Below are 24,748 nucleotides of genomic sequence, written 5' to 3'. Positions count from 1 at the left end.
TGGGATCTGAATTAAATGCTTTTTCTGAATGAGACTTCTCCAGAAAATCAGAATGAGCTGTTAAATCAGTGAAACGTGAAGGGATTCTGCCACCCCGGACCTATTGATATTTTTTGCCTTTTTAAAGAAAAATCATCGTTAACTAGAATATGTACATTTGATACTAACTCTACCACATTATTTGAATATGCATATAATTTTTGTACTCGTGTTTTAATGGAGTATTTCACATTTTAATTTAGATATTTGCATGCTTTGTGTTTTACTAATTGGTTTCTGTGTGCAACAGGCCCCAGGCATGGAAGAGCTGATATGGGAACAGTACACTGTGACCTTACAAAAGGTGAGTGAGTGCCTGTTATATTTTTAGTTTACAAATATTCAAGCATTGGTTTAGTCTAAGTGTGTTTTACGATAGATGTTATTAGCATATCTGAGTCTAGAATAGGATTAATTAATTGTCCAAATCAGATATGTTTTTCATTTTAAAGCTTAATTGCTAGTTACTCATACAATAGCATGACTCATTAACGTTAGGATTGAATTAAATTAACAATTTAAGTGCTACATATGCTACTGTTTGGTCTTTATAATTACAGTATAATATACCACATGCCAACCACATAGCTAAATTCATCATTGAATAACCTTAAAAACAAAGCAGATGGTTCTATCAAGCAGTTGTGGTTAATGTCCAAGCTTTATAATAATCACTGAACATGATTCCACTGATTGTATTTATATTTTAAATACTTTATATCTATAAGTGTAGAATCTAGTGGAAAATTACTGTCATAAAAATGTCTAAAATACATGGACTATAGATGTCACTTTTTAACAGATATTCTAAGAAAAGAGGAAGTACCTCATTATGTAGAGTCCTTTTGAGTTAAAGAAAGTAGACCACTTCCTTCTGAGTTCTCTCATGGCTGGGCTGCCACATCATGGTACAGAGCACGTGCTTTGGCAGCAGGGGTGGTGGTCTTCCCAGCTGTTGTGATTATCTGGGTTCAGTGAGCAGCCTGTACTGCGCTGCTTGCGTTTTTTCACATGTTCTGCAGTCACCTCAACTTGATGACCCAAGGTAAATTAGCGATCTTTCCTACACAGCCTGTTTTATGCGCTGAATAGTTGGGAAAGGATTGTTTTTCAGGTTACAGAGATAGACAGGAGTAAACATTGCAGAAGTAGACCTTATTTCCTGTAATTTCCAACTTTCCAGACCTTGAATATCTTGTAAATGAGCAATACTACTTTGCCTCAGAGACACAGGCTTATACTACTGAAGTGGCAAGTTGCTTTTTTCCTCTTCAAAGAAATAACCACTTAACATTGATCTTAGTGGAATATGAGCTGGCATGCGATGACACACTGAGTGTGAGTTGAGGGAAAAGCCCTGTTTAATTTGGAGTATTACTTTGCCACTATGTTTCAACATTTTCTTTAAATAGGGCATAATTTGTATTTTATAGTGATAAGAGGTCTACATTAAAGAGCTAATAATATTAAACCCGTGTGTTTAACAAAATGTGTGGGTTTGTGTGCACCTTCTTGTCTGCAGTTATGCTAACAGTTGTGAGGTCTAGTGTTAAACACATGCTTCCTTCACACCCTATTAAGTATTTCAGTGATTTTATGAATGCCATCTTAGGGCTTTTATGGATCTGATATTTCTATGATAACAGGTTTGACGTGAATTACAAATTTAAAATAGTTGATTGTGAAAGAGTATAATTATAGAGAATTCACAAGTTCTCTGCTTGCTTTTTGTTATCAGCCATGATCTTGTTTAGTCTCATCGAGGAGTAAGTAGTTATTACGAACTAGATAGCAATTGTAATGAACATGAAATCCTGGGAAAGCTGTTCCAGTTTCCCAAGCATCACTAACAAAACAGATTTGTCTAACAATAAATTTGGTACAAATAATTAGTGGGATAGTGCAGCGAAAGGCAGGCTGAGTTACTGAGTCCTTTGCTTGATTACTAACCATTGCAAGGCTACAGAGTGAGTTTTTTGAACGCAGGAACATGTTGTCTTGTTCCATGGATTTGTAAACCCATTCCTTTTTAAATCTAGAGGTGCTGTGTATTTCTGCAACTCTACACTCGACTATCTTATTTTAAATAATACCTAGGTAGCGTGCTATCACAGAACTTTCACGTTACTCTTCTTTCTCCCTATCAAAATTCCTATGGATAGAATTGAGTTTTGTTGTATTTATTTTTGTTGTAAAGGATTCAAAACGAGGATTTGGGATTGCAGTTTCTGGCGGCAGAGATAACCCTCATTTTGAAAATGGTGAAACATCGATAGTCATTTCAGATGTTCTCCCCGGTGGTCCAGCAGATGGATTACTTCAGTAAGCAATCTCTTATTTCTCTGTCTGGCTTATTTTGAGGAGCATGGCTGCAGAATATATAAAACCTTCAGACAGGCTTGGTTGAAATCCTGGTGATTTAATCCACTCAAGATCTGATGCCCTCTTGAAAACCTAGATGTCTGTTTTAAATAAAAAAAATTGAAAAGTCAACAAGACAAACTCCACCCTGAGGTGTTTTTATTTGCCATTTTGTAAGAAACTAAATTTCAGTAGTGTTGAAAAGCTTTTATAGTTAAGTATGTTTCTTTTAAGATTGCATTTCTATTAAAGAAACAGTAGAAATACTTACTATCTTTAATCGTTCACCCTGTTCTTCCTCCAGAAAATACATCTAGTGATCAATCCTTAGTTTTCAAGAGAATGGCTTAGCCCCAAAGAAGGGTCTTCGCTCATAAGATGTCCGGAGCACATGGGGGAAGGAAGAGAAACAAAAGTGTTTGCTAAATATTTATTTTGTATTTGCAAGGAAAAAAAATACGGAGATAAAGTGTCTCTGTAGTCCTCCTGGTAACATCATCCTTGGTGAGGCAACACCTATCATGGACAAGTAATTTTAAATCTGTAGGCTTAGATAAACAGTTTCTAGCCCGCTGCTGATGAGTTTTTCAGCTTTGACCCGGAATACCTGATGAGGACTAGACAATTTGGAAGAATGCCAAAGTTGTGCAGCAATGGTACTTCAAAAGAGTAGATTCTGACTGTTTTGCCAAACATTAATTTTTGGTGAGGTAATGAAAAAGCTGAAATGGGAGTAGTTATTGAAGGACTGGATAAAAGGATTATTGTGAAGAAAATAACAAGCCGTCCTCAACATAAACATGCAAAACCTTTGTTTTTTAGCAATGATCCCTGAACAACATCACTATTATCCATCCTGTTCCATAATTGCCTATGATTTGGGAATAAAGTCATGTCCACAAAATCTTAGGTAAATTGTTGATGACAAGGCAATACCAAGCAATTTGGGGACATTCAAACAAAAAATGTTCTGAAAAGAAAAGAATGCAAAGCCGTTCTTCTAACAAACCAAGGAATTTGACTTCTTCTAACTAACCTTCGGAGTCTGGGGGAATTACAATCCTGCAATCCTTTTTTAGGGTGGAGTGGACATAAATAGATGGGAGCTCTTGATGCAGTGTTACAACATTAAGTTTGATACAGACTGTGGATGTATGGACTGTGAACAGAGCTATTTTAACTTTCACATAAAGCCAAGATGAACCTGATACTGGAATATGAGATGCTGTCCTGGCATGCTCATTCAGTAAAAGGAATTGGCAGGGTATGAAAAGAGGCACAAAAATCATTCAGGAGTTAGAGAAAGTGCCTTACAAAGACAGGCTTAAAGTGTGTAATCTTCTTATTTAAAAAGAAGATTGTGATGTGACTTGATTACAGTGAAGAGAAAATTATAGTTACTAAAGATTTCTTTTATCTAGCAGAAAACAGCACGGTAGCCAGTAATTAGTTGAGCTCGTGCTCTGACTGTAACGTTAGTAACTGAGTAGTCTCCAGAATATACTAGTATGAGGAGTGGTAGCTTTTTTTATTTTTATTTTTTTTATATTCTCCTGCACTTTTTGCGCTGAAAGGCCTTTCTGGAAGATACGTTTTTTAATTAATCGTGTTACGGGGCTGTCTCCTCAGGGTGACTGGGTTAAGTCTTAATGGTCTATTTGACATGCAGGAGGTCTGAATAGACAAGTTTGTTATGTCTTTTGGCCTCTCTTAGGGCAGGAGGACTTTTTGTGTATTACAGTTTGGTTGGGATTCTTCTCCCCAGTCATCTTTCTTTAAAGGAGATGGGACCTGAATAACAGTCTTTCAGAAAAGTATACCAGTGTGGTACTTGTCAAGATTTGTCTGAATACTGCTATGGCTGCAGCAATTTGAAGCTCTCTGGAAATTCTTATGTTGGTGTGAAAAAAATCTAGTACTAGGTGTGAAAGACTAGGAGTTCTGAAAGAACTTTAAAAAAAAAAGAAGTGAGTTTCAATGGTCATCACAAATATTCTTTAAAAAACAAAATCTTTGACATTATGGCAAGGTCTTAAACTGGTCTTAAACATGGTCTTAAAATACATGCCCTCAGTCTTTAATTTTACTAAATAATGAATGGTAGTTGGAAAAAATGAAAGTTACGTGAGGCAAATGATGTCCTGCCTAGACAGACCTTGTCCAAGAATTTGCTGTCCACATTGTACATGTACAAAGGTATACACCACTACTCAAAGTCTAATTTTTAAACATACTGAAAGCTGCTTCTAGTATTCAGGTATTGTAGTGTTTGTATAACAAACAGTTTTTAAGCAAAACTCCCTGTTAAGAGTGAATGAAATCTATAGGTTCCCCCTGAGAAAAAAAAAAAAAAGACATTTTGTTGTGGTGTTTTCATGAAGACTCCTCTTAAATCCTTTTTTTTTCTTTTTTTTTCCCCTCCCCCTCTTCCAGAGAAAATGACCGGGTAGTCATAGTTAACGGGACCCCAATGGAAAATGTTCCACATTCTTTTGCAGTCCAACAGCTTAGGAAAAGTGGAAAAGTGGCCACCATTGTAAGTAAATTGCAAATGTTTTCACTCTACAGTGGTATGTACATGTGTAAGCAGTCAAGATTTTGGTTTTCTTCTATGAAGTGTACTATAAATGCATAAAGTAAAGCAAGTCTTTGCCCAATAGAACTTACAAAGTAAATACAATAAAGCAAAGATGTAGTTTCTACAGGTGAAGCGAATGGAAATTAAACAACAGTGGCACAAAGTTACCCTGTTGAAAAACTGGGAATAAAACACATGTCCTCAGTCTTTAATTTTACTGAATAATGAAGGGTAGTTGGAAAAAACGAAAGTTATGCGAGGCAAATGATGTCCTGCATACACAGACCTTCTCCAAGAATTTGCTGTCCACATTGGCTTTCGTTAGTTGAGAGAGGCATCTACAACTCTCTTTTGGGGGCTTGTCATATTTTTTTAGAAGCCACCTAGAAAAAGAAAAGAAGCATTCATTACTCTCACTCTTGCAGAGATAAAAGAATGTCGTTTCTGATCTGATATTTTTTTATTTTTAAATTCTCTTACTCTTCTTTATCCTCCCAATTAGCAAATATTTCTTCTGCACATCCAAGTAACCTAATATACTGGTTGTTCTATAAATAGAATGTTGTTCCTTTTTTTTCCTCACCAACCTCTGTTTGAAGTGTGAAGACTATTCATCTGTTGAATTTCATATTCTGACCATTGGAGGGTTTTTTGTTTTGTTTGTTTGTTTGTTTGTTTTGTATTGCACTGAACAGGTGGTGAAAAGACCAAGGAAAGTGCAGGCTGCTGCATTGAGGAGAAGCCCCTCGATTGACTATGAGGACAGAGCTTTAGATGTAATGGATGACCATGCAGAATTTGATGGCAAAAGTGCTCGAAGTGGCTATAGCGAGAGAAGCTGGCATAGTGGTAATGGAGGGCGCAGCCAAAGCTGGGGGAACAGCCTGGATCAGAGCTACAGACATGAACAAGACAGAGGGCGTAACCGAAGCAGAGACCGTGACAGGGAATGCAGCTACAACCGTGATCAAAGTCGTGGTAGGAGCGTTGACAGGAGCTTGGATCGAGACTATAGAAGAGATCGGAGCAGGGGAAGGAGCATCGACAGGGATGGTGGCTATGAACGGGACTACAGAGGAGACTACAGCCCACCCAGTTATAGTCATGGATCTCAACCTGATCCTAGATATGGGAGGGAAGTGAGGAGTCGAAGTCGGGACAGGCTTCGTTCCCGAAGTCCTTCACCTGAAATACACCATCAACATGAATACCTAGGACCACAGGATCAGAATGGACCAATCAGTGTTCTCTTAACAAAAGGCAGACGTAATGAAGGTAGGTATAGCAGGAGAGGAGAGGAATTGGCTTTTAATAAAGCATATTAATTTAGTGGGGGAGCGAGAGGAGCTGCATATTCTCTGCTTTTACAGGTTAAATGTTGAGTGTTCTAACTGATTGCTTAAGTTGTTCTTTCATTCTTCCTGGATGGTTTAGGGTGCTTTTCCCCCCAGCACCTTGAACTTTACCTTTGAACACAGAACTGTTCACCCACATCATTTCAGTCTTTTCAAGCAACTGTGTCCTTTGGTTTTCCATTTGCTCTGCCCTATTCTTCTGGTTCTGGTGGGAAACATGGATCTGATCGTGATTCAGATTACACTTGGCACATCTACAAAAGGGTCAGCTACAAAAGGTGAAGAGTATGCTCTGCCTTTAATGGTGCACTTAGTTCTTCCCTTCGGTATAATTAAATTAGTTCCGAGGATTGTTTGGTTCTGAATGCTTAATAATGTAGTTAAAGAATACTGAAATAGCAACAACTGAAACAGCCTTTCCTTGCTGAGTATTGGAGTGTGTAAATGAAAGCTAAAAGCCTGATCTCTCATATGCTGTGAAGTCAAGTCTGTTGTGCTATAAAGCATATCTGAGATTAGGTTGTGCGTGCTTTTCTGTTTGGTTTTTTTTGGGGGGGGTGTGGTGGCTTGTTTGTGGGGGTTTTGTGGGTGGTTGTTTTTTACTAGTCTGCCCTGTTATGATTTGTAAGAATTTTCTTCTCACGCAAGTTTTGTATGCAGGAGCTAACTAACCTCTGTTTTCATTGACTCTGGCCAGGATCCCTTTCCCTCCTTCCTCTTCTTCCCCTGCATATAACGTTTCCCCTTCTAAAGATAATGCAGATAGATATACAAATAAGGGTAAATTTAAGGTGTTTTTGTTAAGTTTTTTATGTAGTTAGTAATTCCTTAGTAATTTCTGCCATTCATAGGGGTATTCTGCACATTTACTCAAATGTGGTGATTTTTTAAAGCAGATACCTGTTTCTTTCCTTTTCAGTTGTTCTAGGATGTGTGCGTTTTAAGAGTGTTGCCTTTCTTTTTAAGTAGCAAATGCACTGATCCCAGTAACTTGGATCAAAGGAAAAAGGGGGAGCGGGGCTGGTGGAAATCCTTTGCCTGAAGCAACTGAGACACTTACTGGGGTACCAATAGGACAGACTTAGCATGCAGCAATTTGTGGAAAAAAACCAGCTCGTCTATTAGTGCTTCTCTCCCTTTCTACACCATGCAAAATATGATGCAGACAGAGAATCTAGTCCAGCATGTTAATAAGCACCTCCAGAATGAAGGTGTTGTTTTGCTGGTGATTGGTTTTGGCCTGCTGTTTGTTCTTACTGTGGTGACAGCACAGAAATAAGAGTTAGCCTAGGGTTAAGTGGGTTTACTAGGTCTGCAATTTTTTCTTTTCTCATGGTGTAACAGGGTGTGCTGCATGTACACTGTGTAGTTTTAAAAAAATGCATCCTTGTTCATCTTCTAAGATACACTGGATTATTTCCCTGATTGCAGAATATGGTCTCCGGCTTGGAAGTCAGATCTTCATAAAAGAAATGACCCGTACTGGCCTAGCAACCAAAGATGGCAACCTTCATGAAGGGGATATCATTCTCAAGGTCTGTGCTGGTTGTACTGCTAGCAGTTTAGCAGGCACTTGTTACAGTGGTTACGCTGGAGTAAGCCATGTTATAGTCAAGTTCACTATTAAACTTGAGCACAATATGGACTTGTTTACTTACAGTGTTATTGTTGCCTTTTTATGTCCAGATCAATGGTACAGTGACAGAGAACATGTCTTTAGCTGATGCCCGAAAATTGATTGAGAAGTCACGGGGAAAGCTCCAGCTGGTTGTCCTCAGGGACAGAAAACAGACACTGCTCAACATTCCTTCATTGAATGACAGTGACTCAGAAATGGATGGTGAGGTTTAATGTTGATAAAAAGTTCCAGACTCTGTGCAGGAACAGAATGGAGCTTATAGTGCTTTGCTGTGGTAGAGTGGTACTAGGTTCTTTAAATAAAACCAACAAAAATAACAAAACACAAACAAACCTAAGTAACAGTCAATTAATCATTAAGCCCACATCCGTTAGGTGAAAGAATTTTGGAGTAATCATGTAGTTACATTTGGTGCAGGGGCAGAGATAGAAGAAGCAATGTTGGTCTGGCAAAATCAATGTTACTTTTCAGAAAAAGCAAGTCAGTTGCTTTAATAAAAGACTTCAGATTTAAAAACAGGTGGGTTGGACTGGTGTCTCCTTCTGAGGGCATCAACATTTATAATGGCATTCAACAGGAGGGAAGAATGTCAGGACAACAGAAATGAAGTCCTCTGTACAACTGTTTTCTATTTCCGCTATCTATTCCATACAAATGATCTCTCACAGTGTATGAGATGTATCTCTCAACATAATCTTGCTTTGGAACAGTTGTTTGGGGAGTAGGATGTTCCATTATAGAGTGCAAGATACTTGCTTCTCTGATGTCAGACTATCAAGTGCACCTTTTTGTAGGTTTTACTGTGAAGACTGAGATATGGTTCAAGTCTGAGGGCTACTCTGTTTCTTTTGTCACTGAAAAGCAATGATGTGAGGACTGTTAATGTGAAGGTGGTCTTGTTTGGAAACCTCCAGAAGACCTCAAATAAAAGGCTGCTAACACTAGTTAATGAGTTTGTGGTATGCTCAAAGTAGTTGTGTGATGTTGAGTGTGTTTCCTAAAAGTTGTGTGAAACCTTTATGAAATATTTTTGGGGGCACGGGAAGGTGGAAGCACTAAAAGGCATACAGCACTTTTTGAACCCGAGTCAAATCCAACTTGGAATGGGAGTAGGCTTTAAGGTTCAGCATATTTTATATGTCAGAACTTTGTAAATAAATATGGTGATCAGATGTGCAGATAAGTTAAACAAATCTTGCATTTCTTGATTTGCTGCTCTCTTTACAGACATTTCTGAAATAGAGTCAAACAGATCATTCTCCCCTCAAGATGACAGATTACATCATTCTGATCTAGATTCGCATTCATCCAATGAAAAGCTGAAAGAGAAACCAAAGTAAGAAATAGTCTTTTTAGTCCATTTTCCTAATGCTTGTCAAAAGAAATTCTTAAAGTGTACATGGCATTCTTATCTAATTTCACCATACTTTTTTTTGTTTTCTTTCTTTTAGTGCAAAAGATGATCCATCCAGTAGGATGTCCAGGATGGGAGCAATGCCTACACCATTCAAGTCAACCGGTGACATTGCTACTCCTGCTGTTACAGTTGTAGATACAAACAAAGAACTGAAGTACCAAGATGACCCAGCAGGTCAGAGTTTGAAGTTTTTGGTTGCCTTTTTTTTCCCCTGGCCATAGAATGTCTATTCCCCAAGTCATGTTGACATACCTAGTATACTCTCCATGTCAGCCCCATCCTGACAGAGAAGAGGTCTGTCACTGCTTTGTGATGCAGAGAGAGAAGAAACACATGAGATTTTTGAATGCAGTTGCTTATTAGAATTACCACCTCAAAAAGCATGTACTCTCCTAGGGCATCTACTGTAGCCTATTGCCTTAAGCAGCCAAATGAAGCTATTCCTGAAGTCTGATCTGGCTTGCCTGAAAGAGTTGTGTATCCCTCCCTTGACCTTTTTTGTTCTTTTCCAAGATTTTTTAAAACAAAGGAAGTAAATCAATTCTAGTCAAAGAGATACTTGACTTCTAAAGTTGTATCAATCTGGCATGGAGGGTTTGATTGCTCTCTGATAGCTAAAAATTGCTGCCATTTATAATTTTTTAATAGCTTAGTAACTTCTGTTGGCTTTTTTCACATGTAGTGTCTCAACTAAAAGCAGTTACTAGAACGGTTCTTAAACCCAGCCCTGAAGATGAAGCAATATATGGGTAAGGCGGCATTTGCTGTGTTCTTTTGCGCTCAGCGTTCTTCCAGTTACCTGTACCTTGTTCTTGGTTGCATGGGTTTTGGGGTTCTTTGCTCATTTGGAGTGATACTGCCTTCATAGCTTAGTGCCAAGAAGAGATTACATGGCTTCTAACTGACCATATTTGAGTTAAATTTAGTTTTACAAGTATCTGCCTGGAAGGTATAGACTTGCCTTCTACCTGGAAGGTATAGAACAGCCTGTGTTTCTGGGCTTGCATGGTAGCATGCACAACAGTATGTTTTTATATTTTTATTCTGCTCTATTTGGCACTTTGATATAATATTTGGAGTACTATGTCCATTTTGGGGCTCCCCAGGACAAGAAAGATAGTGACACACTGGAGCAAGTCTAGGGAGTTGGTGGCTGCAGCATATGACATACGAGAAAAGACCAAGAAAATTTGGGTTGTTAAGCTTGAAGAAGAGGGCTGAAGAGACATCTTATTGCTGTCTGCAATGATCTGATGGGAACAGAGCCATACTCTTCTCAGAGGGGTAGAGTAGTAGGATGAAGAGCAAGGGACACAAGCTGGAATATAGGAAATTCTGACAATATAAAGAAGAAAACTTCTTATTTTGAAGGTGGTTAACCACTGGAACAGCTTTCCCTTGTAGATTGTGGTATCTCTACCACCAGAGACACTCAAAAGCATAACTGGTCAAGGTTCCCTGAACAGCCTGCTTTGAGCAGAGGGCCATTCTAACCTGTGCGGTTTTATGGAAATGTATTTTACACCTCTTCTGTTATTTTGTATGTACACAAAAGACAACCTTCCCCTTCCTTGCAATATTAAGATACAAAGAGAATGTCCTCCGTTTAATTTGTAAACAAGCTTGTTGCAAGACAAGGCCAAACATATGTGTGTTTCTATACAAGCTGGAAACTTCTGTACAGAAATTGGTCACTCCTCTTCAAATCCAAGGTTTTGCAGTCCATATTGCAGTCTCTGCTTGGAAATAAACAAAATATTGCTCCAAAGTTTACTTTTGTGGGGTTTTTTTGGGATTATTTTTATAAGTGGTCAAATGGAATCTGGTACTATTGATTCTTTAACAATTAAGATACTATAAGTTGCAAACTGTATTAATAGGAAATCAACTTACATGTTTTTGAGAGTTTCCAAATACAGAAATTGAATGGAGTGGAGCACTGAGATTGTAAGGAGGAGCCTAAAGATAAAGTTTGGATGATATTCTGTAGCTTTGAGTGTTTTTTTCAAATGGATTCACTTCTCAGATCTTTTCTGGATTGGACCCTGCATATGTTGTCATTGATGTGCAAATTAATCAACTGATTATTTTGGTGAAGGGGAATTTATAATACAGGCTTAGGGTATTACTGAGAAAGGCTGACGGATAAGTACTGTCCTCTATGTTGGAAGGTCACTCAAGCATACAGCTTTTCTGACAGCAAAAAAGATGAACCTAGTGCAGTGGCCTCTCCCACTGCAGTATGAAAGGACTGTTTGTTAACATACCAGTAGGGTATACTTGGAAATACTTCTCATTACGGGAAAACTTGGAGAGATCTGTCTAACAAACATGTTAAATTGCAGAGAAAACAGGTTTAAATTTAATTTGTATGACAGTTCTCAAGCATACAGAGGTAAAAACAGTGGGTATCATTACTTATAACTCAGACTGTTTTCACAAAAAAACCCAGCTGCTCATCTGCAAGAGGATCCAATAGGTAGGCAACTATTTTGGGACTTCAAAAACACGGGGAGTTGTTTTCCTGCTGTGTCAAGTCTGTGTGTGGCACTTAGTTGCTCTCCCTAGTTCAGTTCACTCTGAAAAATGCACATTCTCTGCTTCCTTCCCTCACTGAAGAGTTACCTGGGTAAATATAGCACATATAGCGAAATAAAGGGGCTAAGAATATTAATAATATAATTTTGTTGAAAGGGTTACAACTTTTTTCTCTTGACAACTTATTACTGTCATATGCCTAACGTCTACGCTTACTTCCTTTTTCTGCCTGTAAATCTTGTAGTCCTAATACAAAAATGGTGAGATTCAAGAAAGGGGACAGTGTGGGTCTACGACTGGCTGGCGGAAATGATGTAGGGATATTTATTGCTGGAATTCAAGAAGGCACCTCAGCTGATCAGGAGGGACTGCAGGAAGGAGATCAGATTCTTAAGGTATGGGTATAAGTATATGCCCCTGAAATGCAAATCACTTTTGTATTTTTTGGTTTGCTTCTTAGTGGAAATATGGAAGAAATTAAGATCTTTGGAAGTCAAGTTACTGCTTTGGAACTGTGTATGTGTGGTGGAGGGATCCTACTGAAATGTGTTTTTGAAGAAGAGTTGTTTATCAAATTTTATTTTGTTTAAGATTCTGTGGAAGGGGTAGGTAGGAGAAATATTTATTAAAAAAAATGCTGCAAGATGGGAGAATAAATTTTCTGTGCAATGCTAGTCTTGGAGGAGGAAAAGTTGAGGACAGCATATTTTTCTTTTTTCATCTTTCTCCAATTTCCTTGGGTAACAGTGATTTATTTTTCCAGTTTCTGAATTATATCTTCTATGCCATTTTGTCCTCTTATATATTCCTCTTTTTTTTCTGAAAATTCAAATAGGAGGCTAATGTAATTTTCTCTTCTGCCTGTTTTCTCTTGTGATAGCTTCGATTTTCAAGGCCTCTTGGGAGCTTTTGAAGTAGAAGAAACAATCTTGTAGTGCACATCCAGGATCTTGTTATTTCCGAAAGATTACTGTTAATGGCTGGAATAAAATATTCCTTGTGGCAACAGACATCCATATTGACTTTAAAAAAAAGGTGTAATGAGGGAAGAGAATATTTAAGATTTTTTGATTAAACAAAAATCTTTGGTTATTCCTTTTATTGTCAATTTTTCAGGTATTGATTTTTATTTTTAATTTGTTTTTTCGGCACATAGGTAAACACTCAAGACTTCAGAGGCATTGTTCGGGAAGATGCTGTTTTATATCTCTTAGAAATTCCCAAAGGTGAAACAGTGACAATTTTGGCACAAAGCAAATATGAAGGTAGGTGCTTTAAACAAAATTTGTGTATATACATGAAGCTTTTAAGCTTTGTTTTGTCAGTGAAACCACAAATAATCTCTGTTGTGCTTATTCTTGAAAGCTTTTAGTTACCCTCCTTTTCAGTAGCTTAGAAGATAGCTGTATTCCATACCACAAGGGTCATACAGATGTCCATGTGTGGCGTGTTTTTCGGAGCACTTCTCCATCTTTCAGTATTAGCAAATGCCATCTCTTCTTAGTCCTGAAAAGTGGCAATGCATTGCTTGTTCTTTCTGCTTTTCTGTCTGTAACAGCTGGCCCAAGATCTGCTGTTAGCATGCCTTTTCTGCTGTGCCTTTGGCAGTCACAAGTGATTCAGTCAGCAGCAAATAGATAGTTTTATTGGTGAACAGTTAAGGAGTAAGCAAAGTCTCTTGCTTTCCTGTTGGAGACACAGCCTGCTGTAATACTGAAGTAACATAGCTGCCTTTCACTTGGGAAGGTGTGTTGTGGTTTAGCCCCCAGCCGACAGCTAGGACCACTTGCGCACTCACCCCAGTTCAGATAGCTGAGAGAGCTGGAAGAGTAAAAGTGAGAAAAAACTTGCGGGTTGAAATAAAGACAGTTTGATAGGTAAAGCAAAAAGCTACAGATGCAAGCAAAGCAAAACAAGAAATTCATTCACTGCTTCCCACCAGCAGGCCGGTGTTCAGCCATCTCCAGGAAAGCAGGGCTCCACCATGCATAAGAGTTACTTGGGATGACAAATGCCGTAACTCCAAACATCCTCTCCTCCTTCTTTCCCCCAGCTTTATATACTGAGCATAATGTCACATTGTATGGAATAGTCCTTTTATCTCTTGGGGTCAGCTGTCCCAGCTGTGTGTCCTCCCAGCTTTTTGTGCACTCCCAGCCCTTGCTGGTGCAGAGGTGTAAGAAGCACAAAAGGCCTTGAGAGCTTAGCAATAACTAAAAAAACCACCAGTGTGCTAGCAAAAGTATTTCTCATCCCAAATGCAAAACATAGCACAATACCAGCTGCTAAAAAGTTAACCCTATGCCAGCTGAAACCATGAAAAGGTGGTAGGTACAAGTACCTCCTGCCATCAGAGCTGTAAGGGCTGTATGTGTACAAGTATAGAATGTTCTTTGATAACGTGTGTGTAGGGCAGTGGAGGTGAAGACTAGGTTTTTGCATCTTTCTGAGTGGAGGGGAAGAATTTCAAAACTATTCTCTAGATGACAGCTTAATCTTTCTTTCAAGTGTAAAATAATATAAACTAAAGAGGAGTTCCTGTTTTAGTCTACAGAGACATCATGGCCTGTGGCAGAGGAGATTCATTCTTCATCAGGAGCCACTTTGAGTGTGAAAAAGAATCACCACAGAGCTTAGCATTCACTAGAGGGGAGATCTTTAGAGTAGTCGACACCCTGTATGACGGCAAACTGGGAAGCTGGCTGGCTGTGAGAATTGGAAATGAACTGGAAAAGGGCCTCATTCCAAACAAGAGCAGGTAAGGTGGCATCCTGTATTCCTACTCATTGTTAAAGTAAGATATTTTTTTTTTTTTCCAAATGATATTTTCTTCCTACGACATACCTTTCTTCCTTCCCCCCTCCCCGGCCTTGACCTTACAAGAATGGATAATTGGTTTTGTCTTTACTTTCACAACAATTGTGCCTGTAAAATCGTAGATTTTAGAACCATGGCATTATGTGAAGAGAGGATGGTCTTAACCTACATAGTAGATCTAGTATTTGCAACACAGACCTAGAGCTCCTTTCTCAGCAATCAGACAAGCTTTGATGACTAGCTGCTTCAGTTCCTCATGTAGGAAATGGGTGGAGGGTCCTATTTTTACTTTTTTTGCCTTTCTCCCTCCTTCCCCCCTATCCCCAACCAAATCAAACCAAATAAAAAAACCAAACAACCAAACCCAACAACAAAAAAAACCCTACACCTTAGGAAGTTTATGACTAAGAACAAGTCCTGCCTGACTAACCTAGTGGCCTTCTATGATGGAGTGACTACGTCAGTGGACAAGGGAGAGAGTTACAGATGTCGTCTATCTGGACTTCTGTTCGGCTTTTGACGCAGATCCCCCACAACATCCTTCTCTCTAAACTGGAGAGAGGTGGATTTGATGGGTGAACTATTCAGTGGATGAGGAATTGGTTGGAGGGTTGCATCCAGAGGGTAATGGTCAACAACTCGATGTCCAGATGCAGATTGGTGGCAAATGATGTCTCTCAGGGCTCTATACCTGTTGGAGCGGGTCCAGAGGAGGGCCACAAAAATGATCAGAGGGGGTGGAACGCCTCACCTGTGAAGAAAAGCTGAGAGAGTTTAGGTCGTTCAGCCTGCACAAGTGAAGCCTCCAGAGGGATCTTACTGGGGCCTTTTACTACTTAAAGGAGACTTTCAAGAAAGATGGGGACAAAGATTTTAGCAGGGCCTGCTGTGATAGGACAAGGGGTAATGGTTTTAAACTAAAAGAAGGTAGATTTAAACTAGATATAAGGAAGAATTTTTTTACACTGAGGGTGGTGAAACACTGGAATGGGTTGCCTAGAGACATGGTAGATGCCCCATCCCTGGAAACATTCAAGGTCAGGTTGGACGGGGCTCTGAGCAACCTGATCTATTTGAAGATGTCCCTGCTCATTGCAGGGGGGTTTGACTAGTTGACCTTTAAAGGTCCCAACCCCAACTATTCTATGATTCTATGACTGTGTATGTAAGAATACTCTGATGATTCATCTTTTAAAAGAACTTCACTGCTTGAATTTCTTTTGTATATCCTTACGGAAAATGTTTCAAGAATTTACTCCAAGGCCGATATTTCTTGGTAGCCATAGTCCTTATTGGGTGTGAAATACTGAGTGAACCACAGCAATGTTTTTTGCTTAAGTATGCTTTCCTAGTCAAAACTGATGTGAGGTAATAATAAGTGTTCAAATGTGCAGAATGAGTAAAAGTATTAAAATTCATCAGCAAAAAAATCAGGGCATTTTTAGACTGTAGCTTTTAAGTTCTTGAGTGTGGTTGTGATTTTACAATTGAGGAAAAAAGCTCACAACTGCATTGTACACAAGTTCCTGAAACATGCTTCTTATGTGACTCCCTTGCCCCTTCCCTGGTTAGTACATTCTGTCCTCTCTGTTAATTGATCTGACCAAACCAGCTTTTGTCTCTATGCTGTAGTATCTTTACTTACAACGCCTCATGAGAAGAGAATAGCGACACTAATTTCTTAGTCCTTCAGTCCTGAGTTTCACTCCTCTTTGCAGTTGCATTCTTTTATTTATGCTTCTGTGAGTTACCAGTTTAAGACCCGAGGACTCATTCCTGCCCAGCAATTTCGTAGCTGTGGTGAGTCAGAGCATCGTTCTGACATTGTGTTTGCTCCAAGGCAAAAGAACTTGGATTTCTCTATTCTTTGATCCACTCATGGCTGTCTGTCTGGCAAATTACCTGTTGTAAATTGAAAATCTGTTGTTCTTCAGTGAAAGTGCCTCTGCCCTCTTTGTCTTGGTACAAATCAACTCTGTGCTTTCTCTGTCAGAGCTGAGCAGATGGCCAGTGTTCAAAATGCCCAAAAAGATGGCTCAAGTGATAGGGCAGACTTCTGGAGAACACGTGGCCAGCGATCTGGAGCGAAGAAGAATCTGAGGAAGAGTCGTGAAGATTTGACAGCTATTGTATCTGTGAGCACAAAATTCCCAGCTTACGAGCGAGTTCAGTTGCGTGAGGGTAAGTGAGACTGCTGTAAGCCAGCTGGCCATTTATTCCTGGCTGGTTTAGCATCCAAATGTTTGGTCAGCTAAGTAAGTGATTTAGAACAACTTGGGTTCAATGTTAGATTTGAACAACAGGAAGCAGTGACATTTTTCTCAGAATGCAGATTTCTGGATGCTATTAACTACTCTAAGAAAAAACCTTTTTATGTTTTAAATGGCTGCTATTCTCCTTTGCCTCCAAATTACATGTACCAATTTCAAGGTTTAAAGTGAAAAAACGAAGAAACAAGCAGAGTTCTTCTGTTTCCTCAGCTTCCCCTTGGCTAGCTCTGAAAGTACAATCCATATGCCTGAGATTAATCACAATCTTTAGCTTGCTTATAAATAACACTTTAGCATCACCTTGACAGCAAATAAACCCCAAGTATTTCCAACAGATTGTCCAAATGTAAGCAAGGATCATGTGGTCCATCTCCATGACTATAAACTAGCTATATTACTAGTGAAGTTGAGCAAGTTGAGATAATTTTCTGGGTATTCACACATGACACTATTGTGGAACGAAACAAATAGTAAAACGTGTTTTAAAGCAGCTCCCAGATGTCAAGATGAAGGACTGAGCAACAGAATGGCGTTCTCCCATTAGTTTCTGAGGACTGTGTTTGCACTTCTTTTGACGTAATCATGACAGAATTTTGCATTTCTTTGCTTCTTCAAACTTCCCTGCAGCTGGTTTAGCATTTTAATCTTTATTCACACAAAACCCACTGGGTCACATTTCATGCTGTTCTGCAGGATGGAAAGATTACTGAAGATCTCCTGTATATTTTCAGAATGTTGAATCCTCTCAATAAATCTTCATTAGAAAGAATAAGGAAGCTGTTAAATTAAAACAATCTGTTTTGCTTTCTCAGATGATGAAAATAGCTTTCATTGAGTTATGCTGTTGCACAAACTTTAGAGAAATAAATTTTTTAAAATATATTTTTAATATCTTCAATTTACTCATAGCCTTGCATAGTAATTGAGGATCTTGTCTGTGCCACTTCACTTATATATCAAACCAGTCTTATCAGACTTCTCTTTTCTCCAAATATTTTTATTTCAGCTGGTTTTAAGAGACCTGTGGTGATATTTGGCCCTATTGCAGATGTCGCTATGGAGAAGTTGTCAAATGATTTGCCTCATCTGTACCAGACAGCAAGTAAGTTGTCCTCATAGCTTACTTATCATCCTTAACTGAGAGAACGGATAACTTGATAATCACAGCTGCCCAGCTACTCTAGATAAGGTAAAATGTTGTCTTTGCAGAGACAGAACCCAGAGACGCAGGTTCAGAGAAGTCGACTGGGGTAGTGCGCTTGAACACTGTGAGGCAAATCATTGAGCAGGTAGAGTATTTCTCTGTGAAAATTGCTTACACTCAAAGGCATGTTGTTTGATTTGTTTGTTCCTAAAACTTGCAGAGTTCTCAAATCTTCATAGCATCTATTTCTGCAATAAGCAGGCTTGGCTTAATGAATGAGAGGGGTTGTTCAACAACAATTTGTATAATTTTGAATGCTGTCCTCCAAGTAGGAGGGTGAACATGATTTTAGAAATTAAATTCTCCTTCCTTAGATGCCCCTCTGTTCAAATTTACAATGCACTGTCTTTTACTGTATGCTTTCTGAATTTGCCATGGAGGCTTTACTGTCACGCAGTTCTTCACTTGCTCTTATTGCCATCAGAAACTTAACATTTTAGATTGTTCCTGAGTTACTGTTATTGAACTGAACAGGAAGTGACTGTGATAGCTAAGTGGCATCTACTGAGACTGTATTGACTCTTTTTATAACACTGTTTAGAGATCAAGTAAATAGGTGGTAATAAAGAAGCCTAAAAAACTTAAGCTGCGGAGTACATTGGTTTTACTATTGCCCTGAGCTTAATAAAATCAATGGCAGAGGGGTTAAAACAGAACAGAAGTCTGTTCGGAGCTCAGACCCCACTGAAGCACATGTTTGAAAATCCCTTTCATCTTTGCACTAGAAGTAGCTAAGAAGGAATATATGAAATGAAAAAAGTGAGGTTTGTCTCAGCTAGTAAATGTAGATAGAAGCTCACAAATAGCACCAAGAGTAGTTAAGGTAGTGGAAGCTGTGGTAGGGACAGATAGAGAGAAAAGATAGTTAACTTTCACTACCTATTTAAAGAAAAAATATTGAATTAGTGCATTTTACTTAACAAGAGGGTTAGTTAACATATGAATGTGGACATTCAGGCAAAAGCTGTTCAGAAAAATGGAGCTGAACGAAAAAGGCTACCTGCTCTGGCTTCCGAATGTGATGTAACTGTGGAGAAAAAAATCCAACAAGTTGTGGTCTTATTTGGACAAAAATATCCCAGTTTTCCTAGGATACCATGGTCCAATGACATCCTCATTTTCCCCACAAGCAGCACACTGACTGGGCTTTCTTGTTAACAGGATAAACATGCTCTGTTGGATGTGACTCCTAAAGCAGTGGACCTGCTTAATTATACCCAGTGGTTTCCAATTGTGGTCTTCTTTAACCCAGACAGTAAGCAGGGTGTGAAAACCATGAGACAAAGGCTATGTTCCACATCGAACAAGAGCTCCAGAAAACTTTATGAGCAAGCAAACAAGCTGAAGAAAACGTGTTCCCACCTCTTTACAGGTAAGGAAGAATGTGTGTCTAACCTGCTTACCAAGACAGTAGTGGATGTGACTACGAGTCTTGAGACATCCACTTAATACTCCACATTAACTCATGCAGGCTGGAACTAAAAGGGTGTGAAGGTATGGTCATGAGCAATCCCTTCTTTGACTTTTTTCGAAGTTCCTTGTTCTGCCAAATGCTAATACAAAAGTAGTTGTGAATCAGCATACTGTCATTAAAAGATAAGTGATTTAATAAGCTTGAGGAATGGACAAACAATAAAATAAAAATACCATGCTTCTGTCAGTAATCTAAATGAAATGGCTGTTTAACATTCTCACATAAGTAAAACAAAAAGCGTTAAACAGCAGACTGGATAAAGGATCACATTGCATTTGCTGTGTATGTATACTTTGTCCTTCAATTTTTACAGCCACCATCAATTTGAATTCAGCCAATGATAGCTGGTATGGTAGTCTGAAAGATACAATTCAGCAACAGCAAGGAGAAGCAGTATGGGTATCAGAAGGAAAGGTAAGCAGTCAGTCCATACCGTACTAAGCTATACAGATGTCTCAGGATATCTCTTGCTGATAAAAATTGTTGAAAATTTTTCTTTATGATGGTGGATGGGTTAGACAAGTAGTCAGCTGATGACTTTGTTAGTAACAAAAAATTACTTATTGTTGTTCTTTATGTTATACTTTGGAGCTGTCATCACTAATGCTGTGGCTGGGGGAGAATGGTGAGGCGGGATAAACTCTTACAGGACGTTATGATTCTGCATTAGTGTTTCTTTCTGTTCTGCAAAGTCATTCTTAAGGTGTTGTTTGGCATGGTTTTGAGACCTAACTAGGCTCTAATTCTTATATATTTAATCTTTATTCCTTAATTGTTTCTGACTTTTCTCTAGATGGACGGTATGGAAGATGATGCGGATGATCGTATGTCTTACCTTACTGCAATGGGTGCTGATTATTTGAGTTGTGACAGTCGGCTGATCAGTGATCTTGAGGATACAGATGGAGAAGGAGGTGCATACACTGACAATGAACTTGATGAGCCCTTGGATGAGCCAAGGATTTCATCTGTTAGCCGGTCCTCTGAACCTGTGCATCATGAGGAGGTGAGATGACTGGATTTTCAATAAGACTGTACTTTGGTCTTTCTGAAAGCGCTCTATGTGTGGCTTAAAAATTACAGTTGTTTAAACTGCAGCTTTATGTTACCTCTGATAGTGTTTCAGAGCTACGTTGTATAGAGCAAAAATAATAATAGCTCTGCTTTTCTGCCTAACTCTGTAGGTTTTTTGATGATGTCTTATCACCTTGAACTTTGCAATTACATCTGCAGTGATTGTGCTCAGGTTGCTGACCGTCATTTGATTCCTGGTTACTGTTCCCAAAATAGTAAACTTGAGAGAGAGGAAGATGATGGGATTACTGGATACTGCAGTGATTTTATTTCTTATTTTCTTTCATAGAGTTTAAAAAAATTTAGTCCAGAACCAAGGGCGCAGTTGAGAAAAGCTGGTAGCAGGGAGATCCTTAGAGAACCAAGTCCACCTCCAGCATTCAAGCCTGAACCACCTAAGGTAAACTTGCAGAAACAAATCTGAATACAAAGTTCCTCTTTCTGGAGAACTCTCCAGGGTGGCACATTGGGAAAAGCAATAGGAATGATCAGAGGCTAGAAAACATTTTAAGCGTGGAGAGAAGGAATGACTGAAGGTGTTGCAGGATCAATCAGAGAGAAAACTCAAAGGATAACAGTTCTTTTAAAGTATGTGTGATCTCTATAGGGAATTAGAAAGAAGACTCTATTTTGTGTCTGCTAACAAATTGAAAGGCACTTTCTTAGCTCAGCAAGAACAAACGTAGGCTAATCATCAGGAAAAACATATCTGATGGCCGTTATTGTGAAGCACAAAACCAGAATCTACCACCTCTGAAATCAGCCTCTGCCACTGGAAATTGACGTTAACTGTTTATTCAGACCTTGCAGGGAAAAAAATTACATTGTTTGGGCACCAAATTCTATTTTAGCAGTTCCTGATTTCCCCTGACCCTGAAGTCCTTTCTTTTTGAGGATAGGTGCCCTCACACGCTGCATGTATTCAAAATATATTCAAGTATGCCTTGACAATAGAGATTGGGCAGAGTGGGACATGTGTAAGAAAAATAAAGATGGAATAGGAAACAAACTTGGGTCCTGTGCACTTCTATACGCCTGGTAGTAATATTCAACACTAGTTAGTACTGACAAGTCATTTGGGAGGTCACTTTTCTCTGTGCTGTCCCCTAACCCACATTGTAGTTCTGGTAATTCTTAACAAATGGGACAAACAAGTCTAAATGTGCTAGTCTTCTATAGGTTGATGTGTAGTGTATGAGCATATTGCAGCAGTTCAAATACCTTTCAAGCGTTACTTTGGGTGAAGATTGACACTGTTAAATACGCAGGCAAAGTTATTAATTTCAGATTAAAGCCTTCATTTGAAATGAAAGTTACGAAGTTGCTGATTTAAACTTTGTTTGCGTGTTCTATGCTTACAGGGAAAGTTACAAAACAAAGAGGATCTATATGACTTCCCCAAGAACTATGACTCCAAATCAAATAACATTGCTGTTAGCAGCGAGACTTCAACTGTATCAGCTAAAGCAGCACCACCGCCTGTTTCTGTGAAACCTGCCTTTGGGCGTCCCATCCTGAGAAATTCTCAGTCAGCAGTCCCACCTGCAGAGGAGGAGGAAGAGGCAAAGTTGGAAGAGGAAGGAAGTGAACAAGAAAATACTCCAAAATCTGTGTTGAGGAAAGTCAAAATATTTGAGGAGATGGATCATAAGGCGAGGATACAAAGAATGCAAGAGCTACAAGAGGCCCAGAATGCCAGGGTATGAATCAGAACCATAGAATGGTTTAGGTTGGAAGGGACATTACGATCACCTAGTTCCAACCCCCCTGCCATGGGCAGGGACACCTCCCGCTAGACCAGGTTGCTCAAAGCCTCATCCAGCCTGGCCTTGAACACCTCCAGGGATGGGACTTCCACAACTTCTCTGGGCAACCTGTTCCAGTGCCTCACCAAACTCAGAGTGAAAAATTTCTTTCTAATATCCTTCCGCTGCTGTGCTTTCCAGCATATAGAACAGCCTACATCCTGAAAATTAAAATCATGATCTTGTGTTGTGTTGCTTCTGGAGGGACAAGTTTGGGAAACCACACGTACAGACATACCACTGTGTGGATTTAGATGTAAAAAGAGGATGTATTTTTAAGGCTTCCTATTGTAACTATAGAAAACTGACTTCTAATAATCCTGTCGCTTTTGACAATCCATTGTTTTCATGTGCATTTTGAATTACTACTCTAGCAAGAGATTATATAATTGTAGGAATATGGATAAGAGCAGTTATCAATTTGTGCCTTAATTGTTTCAGATGTGACCTGTTAGATCTGTAGTCTAGGATTTCTAATGGATAGACTTAAAAAGCACCGTTATTTTCTCCTGTTTTCTTTTAAAGCTTGAAATAGCCCAGAAGCACCCAGATATTTATGCTGTCCCTGTCAAAACACAGAAGTCTGAACAGAACTGGCCCCAGCCTATGAGGTAAGGTGTATCTGGTTTAAAGCATTCTGCCTTGATAGGTTTTCTTCCTGCTAGTGAAGTAAACAATCTTGTGCCTTTCTATTCGTACAAATAATTCTTCCTTCTTGTTGTGCCTCAAAGATTACTGTAAAGGTGAGGCAAAATTTTGGTGAACTCTTCTTGTTTTTCGGGATATTTGTTCTTATAGTTCACTCATAGTATTTGAGTTGCCTAGGAAGAAACACTATATTCTTTTGCTGAAATATGTGCAGCGCCACGTTTTTGCCCCAATCAGTATTATTCAGAAACTTGTCTGCATTCATGTCCTTTCTGTGCTAGATACTTGATGACTGTTAGTCTGTCCTAACACATAATGGCTGTTTTAATTACTTAATAACACTTAATTACTTAAATGCTTATTCTGTTACAGATGTATTGTGTGGGTAGGGAAACTGAGGATGAAACTTGCCTGAGGTCACCCATCAAGCCTCATAAAAGTAGTAGTCTTTCATTAAAATTCAATGAGTTCTGGACTTGTTAACCATTGTATCATCTTACCCTACACACTGCATATTTCTATGACTTGAGCTGTCAACTTATGCAAGAGCTAACACACTGCATGATGGAGTTTGTTTTCTGCTCTTCAGGACTTTAGTTTTTTATTGCTTCTTAGAAATAGCCAATAGAAATTGGATTTTTTTTTTTCTGGTAAATTAAATCCTTTGATGTCATAGTATATAATCTAAAATGCAAAAATGAAAAACATGAAGTGATTATTTTCATGTTTTCTTGGTGGGTTCAGAGAAGCATACTTTTTTTTTATACAACCTTGGAAGCTTTTTAGAAGTATTGAAAAGTAATCTTTTAACCACATAGGCAGAATGTTTGCTTCCACATAGAACTTGGTGCTGTTGCCTTTTTACAGGAATGTTAATGATTGGCATAGAGGGAATGTTTAAGCATTGGGCAATATGGAAGGAAGATAACATTTTGTTTTTGTACAATGTGGGATTGTAAAAATCATGACTTTTGAAACTGAAGAAATTCCCACCCTTGGCAGATTTTATTTCTAGGTATCTGCTTAACATCATATTAAAAGGGTAGCACCACAGTGTATAAAAAGCAAATGTGTGGGTTATTTCTGCACACTTTTGAGGATTAGAGCCCTAGTGAGAGCCTTGATTGAGGAGAGAAAACTATCACTTTTAGAAATGTCACATAAGAAGTCTTCAGACTTTGAGACAGGAAACTGGCAATGCAAAAGAAGCAGCAGTCATAGTAAAAACCTGGTGCAAAAATAATTGAGGAAAATGTCAGTTGAGGTAGCAGCAGTGGCTGAAAACCTCTCTGCTCAGGGAATAAAGTGCTGTAAAGCTCTTGATGTGTGTGGAGGGTTGTTTAATAATTTTAAATTTGGAATTCTTCCAGGTATGCTGAGTAGATCAAATCCAAACATGGATATAAGATGCCTCTCCAGATAGGCATACCATGGGCATGCAGTTGTTTATGGGCTGGAAGGGGTTTAATTTGCTCCATGTGCCTTTCTAGGTTTTACAGGGCCATAAAGCAAATACTAAGTAAAATTCT

At 38.8% G+C, this 24,748-nt stretch overlaps 1 protein-coding gene across 2 annotated transcripts in view; it reads left to right on the top strand.

Moving 5' to 3' along the window:
• TJP2 (tight junction protein 2) overlaps nucleotides 1-24,748 on the top strand; it is a 54,557-nt gene that overhangs the window by 29,581 nt on the left and 228 nt on the right. The window contains exons 2-22 of one of the 2 annotated variants that reach the window (XM_009887711.1): nucleotides 290-343; nucleotides 2,237-2,361; nucleotides 4,834-4,936; nucleotides 5,674-6,253; nucleotides 7,765-7,868; nucleotides 8,020-8,173; nucleotides 9,200-9,308; nucleotides 9,424-9,563; nucleotides 10,072-10,138; nucleotides 12,172-12,322; nucleotides 13,084-13,192; nucleotides 14,475-14,685; nucleotides 16,738-16,925; nucleotides 18,021-18,116; nucleotides 18,224-18,303; nucleotides 19,380-19,590; nucleotides 20,006-20,106; nucleotides 20,486-20,698; nucleotides 21,056-21,166; nucleotides 22,128-22,466; nucleotides 23,097-23,182. In XM_009887711.1, coding sequence (XP_009886013.1) covers nucleotides 299-343; nucleotides 2,237-2,361; nucleotides 4,834-4,936; nucleotides 5,674-6,253; nucleotides 7,765-7,868; nucleotides 8,020-8,173; nucleotides 9,200-9,308; nucleotides 9,424-9,563; nucleotides 10,072-10,138; nucleotides 12,172-12,322; nucleotides 13,084-13,192; nucleotides 14,475-14,685; nucleotides 16,738-16,925; nucleotides 18,021-18,116; nucleotides 18,224-18,303; nucleotides 19,380-19,590; nucleotides 20,006-20,106; nucleotides 20,486-20,698; nucleotides 21,056-21,166; nucleotides 22,128-22,466; nucleotides 23,097-23,182 — 3,323 coding nt within the window. In that variant the 5' untranslated portion in view covers nucleotides 290-298. The remainder of the gene's footprint in view (nucleotides 1-289; nucleotides 344-2,236; nucleotides 2,362-4,833; nucleotides 4,937-5,673; nucleotides 6,254-7,764; nucleotides 7,869-8,019; nucleotides 8,174-9,199; nucleotides 9,309-9,423; nucleotides 9,564-10,071; nucleotides 10,139-12,171; nucleotides 12,323-13,083; nucleotides 13,193-14,474; nucleotides 14,686-16,737; nucleotides 16,926-18,020; nucleotides 18,117-18,223; nucleotides 18,304-19,379; nucleotides 19,591-20,005; nucleotides 20,107-20,485; nucleotides 20,699-21,055; nucleotides 21,167-22,127; nucleotides 22,467-23,096; nucleotides 23,183-24,748) is intronic. The other variant, XM_009887712.1, reaches the window with a different exon arrangement.

Source organism: Charadrius vociferus, unplaced genomic scaffold (assembly GCF_000708025.1).
Source record: "Charadrius vociferus isolate BGI_N301 unplaced genomic scaffold, ASM70802v2 scaffold286, whole genome shotgun sequence".
Classification (NCBI taxonomy): domain Eukaryota; kingdom Metazoa; phylum Chordata; class Aves; order Charadriiformes; family Charadriidae; genus Charadrius; species Charadrius vociferus.
This window is presented reverse-complemented; position numbering and strand designations above follow the sequence as displayed.